Raw genomic sequence first — 5,911 nt, 5'->3', positions numbered from 1 at the left:
ATTGTAATAAATAGTTATACTAAATAAAAATATTATGGTAGTTATTAACTGTAGCAATAGTTCAATTTACAAGAACAAAAACTCTTGTCATACTATTTCGTGAATTAATTTTGTGAAATATATATTCAACTCATGAGAAAAAATTTATTTTTATGTCGAAAATATTACTTTCTAAGATATTTATATATCGAGTCGACCTACTCATAGATATTGACGCCTAAGTAATTGTACTAAATGAAAATAACACCAATGCTATTAATGAGTCAAAATTAAATTTTTATTGACGAAATTTAGGTAAGTGCAATAACAATTAGTATTGAATTTTGCATCTTACTTTTTCCCCCGTAAGTAAAGGGTCTTTGGAAGTGAATTGTTTCATTCTCAAAATTGCAAATTTCCCTATGACTCATTTTCTGAAAATTAGTATGATCGATAAATTTAATTGCAGTTACAATTTTCACTTTCTTTGATAGAACCATGCACATAGTTACATTAAATGTCTCATTATTGATTAAATATTGTTGAAATATAATTCGGAACATCTGTCAGCAAACCTCGATCAATATCAATTTTTTAAAATATTTTTCAGATAGATACTAATATAATTGAATTTTTGGCGATAAAAAATAATAATAATAATTATTATTGTTGTTGTTTATAATAATTATTGTTTTGTTGTTTATTATTATTATTAACTATACTTCTATACTATATTATTGAATGTGAGACTCTTAGAGTAACTAACTTAGAGGACACCAAAATATTTAATTTTCATAATTACCCTTCTTATCATACTAAAACCTCATCAAATCACTCCATATTTTACATAGAGAAAATCTATACAAAACTTCCCTTTTAAATCGAATGGTTATTCTAAATTGAAAATAATTTCGTATCAATTTTTTAATATTATTTGATCAAAGTAAAAATAATAATAACACATGCAACATGTCCATCTTTTACTAGTTATTAGATCCGTCGAGAGACGCTATTGGGTTATAAATATAAATTTTAAATTCAAACCCTAAAATAATAAAAATATTAAAAGTCTAAAAACAAACAAAAAAATATTTTACAGCAATTTAATTTTTAAAAGTTCTATCAAAGTTTTCTTTAAAAAATATAAGTGTTATCGGACTCAAATTTCTGATTGCTTTAACTTTTTAAATGCTTTAATTTTGTAATACTTTGTTAAATTTAAAAAGTTTTTTCGAGTTGGAATAGATATTGTTATAATTGAATTTTGAACCCAAGATAGAATTGATGGTTGACGAGCAAGTTTTATTGTCATATTTAATTAAAGAAACCCAACCGATTACATGCCACCATTAGCAGCAGTTGATGAATGACAAATTGACAATAGACGAGGGACAAGAAATATGTGTGTGTGTGTGTGTATATATATATATATATATACATATATATAATGTGCATGTCTTGTAAATTGATAGCAAATTGTTCAAACTCTAAATTGCCCAACATAAATATATATATATATATATATATATATATATATATATATATATATATATATATATATATATATATATAAAATGAAAACAAAACATGACAATAAAAATTAATTATTCTAAGTGTCTCAAATATATATATATATAAAATGAAAACAAAACATGACAATAAAAATTAATTATTCTAAGTGTCTCAAATTTAATAATATAATACAGATTTCTAGAGTAACTATTCTAAATTTATTGATATAATTTTAAAGTGGTAGGGAAATGTAAAATATAAATTTTTATCAAATGAACATCAAAGATTAGAGGGTTTCTTCAAACAAAAAAGAGATATTATTGGAAGAGTAGGTCTTTTGCTAGACGATCTCACGAACCTTTATCTGTGATACAGGTCAACCCTACCGATATTCACAATAAAAAATAATACTCTAAGCATAAAAAATAATATATTTTCATAAATGACCCAAATAAAAGATTCGTCTGACAAAATACGACTCGTGATACCGTCTCACACACGTTTTTACCTTATTGGAATTGGAGTTGAAAAGTAGCATGAAATCGAGAAATCGTAGGGAAGGAAAATCAGTTTAAGCAGACCTATAAAAACTAGTTGGAAAATGATTAAGAGGGATGGTCATGAAAAAGCACACTTCTTTAATGAACATAATTAATTAATATTGTTGGGTTGCTGCACCGGTAACAGAATCAATTTAGGTGCAATTATAACCTTGTTTTTATCAACACCAACAAATAATATTGTATTCATTACTCAAAATTGAAAATTTGTGTATTATATTTCCTACTAGTTCCCATCTGTGTACTATATTTCCTACTACTTCCAAATTTGTAAACTTTTGATTCTCTTAAAAATTTTGGAACTTGACTGCAAAAACCGAACCATGATATGAAAAAACAAAACGAACCAAATAAAACAGTTTGGACATTAGATTAGGCATTTATCAAACAGAAAACCTAAAATCCACACCGAAACCTTAGATTTCCTTTTTTCAGAAAAACAGAACAAAAGGCACATGAACTCAAAAGCCTAATAAAACTTGCCCCTACTGATAGGCCAAAAGAGCCTGTTTGAAGATTCATTCGACGTTACAGTGCCCCCACGGTAAATCCAACGGCTCACAAGGGCACAAATATCTTTCACACGTTGCCCGCATGAAAAATATATATATATTTGGCCATTGCGGACCATTGGATTTCATGAGCAGTAGTGGTTGCCTCAGCTCCAATACTAACCAGCAAAATAATGGGCCAGCTGAGACGATAATCGGAGGGGAGAGAACTGGCATTAGATAACTTTCAGCATGGACTTACGCATCCAATGGTTGCTACAATATAGGGTTTGATTTTCCTGATGTAGGACAATAATTACCCAGTTACACCGTAAATGGGCTGAGCTGATAAGGGACTACGAAACAAACACCAGCATCTCATCTATCATATGGATAACTATTAAATGAAACAACAAAAATGCACCATATGATGGGGTTAACTGTGAAAGAATAAAATTAACCTGAACCTCCAAATGTAACAGAAGCCATGCCTTTGCGATACAGAAACTAAAACACATATCCTAATGGGCTGGAGCAGGGATACTACTTCCAAAACCCATTTTTTGCCCCAGCAAAGCAAGTTGCTCGACAAATTCAGCTCCTGTGAGAATCTCAGTTGTTCCATATACAACGTGCTTTACTGGTTGCTGTCGGCGTGCAAATTCTTGCAAGCTCCCATACTCTACGTAATTTCCACAACCGATCATGAATACAATAGCATCTTTGAATGGGCCTTTTAGGAGGCTGCCGCTTGACCCTGACTTGGGAGCACGGGGATCAAACACAAGATAAGATTCAATTTCAGGATTTGGTTTTCCCTCCATTACCGCCTCAACTGTTCTTGTCAAAGCCAATTGATGATCACTAGACAACAAGTTTTTCACTCCAGCAGTTACTGCACTAATTGACTGCCCATAGAGTTTTTCGGCCCAATCAACAATATTACTCTTACTAGCTGAATTAGCTGATGCCAAGGAAACATTTAATGCTTTTATCTTCTTAACATACTGAAAAGCACTAGAATCAACCTCAGACTCTCTCAGCGCCGCCTCCACAGCTTCAACTTCTGATTGAGGGGTACTTTCTGTTGAAATAAGATACATGATAGCAAATCGCAATTTATCCATGTTAGTACCTTTGCCCTTGAGCACCGCAAGAAGCTCATTCCGGTCAATTCCACCTCGGGCCATCATTTCACTCTCTTTTTTAGCATAAGAATCAAGAGACCTCTCCTTGATCTCACCCAACAACGAAGTAGCAATATTGGTGTGCTTATCGATAACTTGCTTCCGGTCAGTCAATTCAGGAAGTGAATTTACTGCGTTCATCAGATGCTTGGTGTTTCCAATCAAATCTGTCCCTTCAAATTCAGCCCCATCTCCACCACCTGTACGCCTATTTACCTCCTCAACATCTTTTTTATATTTGCTTAATTGTGTCTCGATTTCCACGGCCACTTCTGGAAACTCCAATGACCAATTAGCTGTCCAAAATGGATCCGAGTGATCCAATTCATATGATTTCATTCCCCCTTTCTCCCCTTTTACATTTAATCTATTCAGCCTCAGACCAAGCACATCATGAACGAGTGGCTTATACCTAAAATCATGTTGTATGGCCGCTGATAGCTCCAAATTCCTATCAAATAAACACAAAATTGGCCTCTGAAACGAGCTAGTAAAGCTTCCACCCTCGGTAAATAAATTGTTCTTTGCCAACAAATGGTCCCGCAATCTCTGATCCAGTAAGGATGCAACCATCTCAGCTGGCCCACCGCGGGGACATGTAATAACTGGCACAACTGCAAGCGTCACCAAAACACAGAACAGCCCAGTTACAATCTTTTCAACTATTTCCTCAATCTCTTTATCTCCAGCTGACGGATCATTCAAGTGAACATAACAACTCTTGTTGGCAAGAGAAAATAAGTTATCCTCTAGTGTTACAAACTCCAAATACTGGTCAAGCACCTTGGAAATTCTCTGAATTGAATCAGATTGAGTTGTTCCTGAGGCACAGCAAAGAACCAGACATTAGGCTATTCTCTTATTCAAGGTCAAGCATCGTGCCACATGACACGCAACCAATGTTTGAACCGTAGAAGATCTTAAAACGTACATTTACAAGTGTTATTTAAATCAGGAAGAGCAACAACTGGAATTCAACAACAGCTAATCAACGAAATCAAAAAACACTCTCCGTGTAAGTTTCAACTTTCTGCTAGACCATTATAGTCTAAGAAACAGAGAGACCAAGTTTAAACCAACTTGTCAACCACAAGATCTATCAGATCACAATCAACAAACCAATTCACATCTTTCTCATGGAATCACAGTTCTCCAAAATCCAAATTCTAAACAAACTCAAAATTAACAAAGCATTGCCGAAAATAAATGAATTAATCAATCAAATAGATAACCAAAATAAGGATCTAACCAGTAGCAAGGTCCTCGAGCATGGGCCTGGGGATCGAGGATGAGAAATTGAGGTGAAATGCATCGTAGAGTCCTCTGGAAGCGTCGGCGACTACACGTTGAATGTTATGCTGCGTCGGCTGGAGGAAGTACACCGCGGGGACATCGTGCACCGGGTTCCGATCCTTGTCGAGGAGGAAGTAGAGGGTGACGCCATGCTTGCGCAGGTCCTTGACACGGATAAGCGGTGAGAGTATGTCTTGACAAAACCTATCGTAGATCAGGATCTTGTACACCTCTTCGTTGGCGGTTCCACCGGCGGTGCTCACCGCTTGGTTCAGATTCAACATCCGGATTATGCACTCTGAAAAATCATCAAATTTCACAATTCAATCGAGGAAATTCCAATTCAAATTCACAGCTGAAACATAGAATGAAGGCTTACTTACCTGTTTGCTTCCGACGTATATTTAGCGCCATCAGATCTACGGGTTCGACAGCGAGCGATGAATCGAGGAGAAACCACGGACAACGCCTCCCCTAAGTTTTTCGCAATTTCTTTTCTTTTAACCGATTTATTGAGAGCTAATAATTCTTTAGTTGACATACTTATGTCGTGTGGGCATAAATTATAAATAACTAGTTACTCGTGTGTGTCCAATCTTTTTTATCATTATCGATGTACTAAAGTGAAATTTGAAAAATTTTAGAGGGACTAAATTGATATTTGAATGGTTGAAATAAAAAAAATAAAAATAAAAGTGTGTGTTGAAATTTAAAAAAAAAAAATAAAAATGTAATATCATTATCATATAAAGGTAAAATTGGAAAAAAAAAGTTAGTGTCATCTCTATGTAGTTATAAATAAAATACTAGTTACTTTGCACACACGATGCGTGTGTATACAATCTTTTTTATCATTATCGATGGAATAAAGTGAAATTTGACAAATTAT

The 5,911-nt window shown here is 33.9% G+C and overlaps 1 protein-coding gene across 3 annotated transcripts; it reads right to left on the bottom strand.

Moving 5' to 3' along the window:
* Positions 1 to 2,395: 2,395 nt before the first annotated feature.
* LOC140841406 (SEC1 family transport protein SLY1-like) lies at positions 2,396 to 5,556 on the bottom strand. 3 transcript variants are annotated; one of them, XR_012120168.1, is made up of 4 exons: positions 5,406 to 5,556; positions 4,979 to 5,320; positions 3,004 to 4,550; positions 2,396 to 2,898 (listed from the first exon to the last, which is right to left on the bottom strand). XR_012120168.1 is itself a non-coding variant. In XM_073208798.1 (3 exons), exons 1-3 carry the CDS (start codon positions 5,434 to 5,436, stop codon positions 3,064 to 3,066), a joined length of 1,860 nt encoding a protein of 619 aa, XP_073064899.1. In that variant the 5' UTR covers positions 5,437 to 5,556; the 3' UTR covers positions 2,396 to 3,063. The 3 variants fall into 3 exon arrangements, 1 of the variants encoding a protein (XP_073064899.1); XR_012120169.1 differs by having other exon boundaries at positions 2,396 to 2,841; XM_073208798.1 differs by having other exon boundaries at positions 2,396 to 4,550.
* Between the last annotated feature and the right edge of the window lie 355 nt (positions 5,557 to 5,911).

The sequence above is a fragment of the Primulina eburnea genome, chromosome 9 (genome assembly GCF_022965805.1).
Source record: "Primulina eburnea isolate SZY01 chromosome 9, ASM2296580v1, whole genome shotgun sequence".
NCBI lineage: Eukaryota > Viridiplantae > Streptophyta > Magnoliopsida > Lamiales > Gesneriaceae > Primulina > Primulina eburnea.
Note: the sequence above shows the minus strand (reverse complement) of the source record. Positions and strands in the feature narration are given on the sequence as shown.

Bases quoted from the DNA above. Each gene is read 5' to 3' on its own strand.
- LOC140841406 (XM_073208798.1), bottom strand. From the start codon at position 5,436: ATGGCGCTAAATATACGTCGGAAGCAAACAG. The intron at 5,321-5,405 runs GTAAGTAAGCCT...ATGATTTTTCAG, and splicing joins TATACGTCGGAAGCAAACAG to AGTGCATAATCCGGATGTTG. The intron at 4,551-4,978 runs GTTAGATCCTTA...GCTGTGCCTCAG, and splicing joins GCTCGAGGACCTTGCTACTG to GAACAACTCAATCTGATTCA.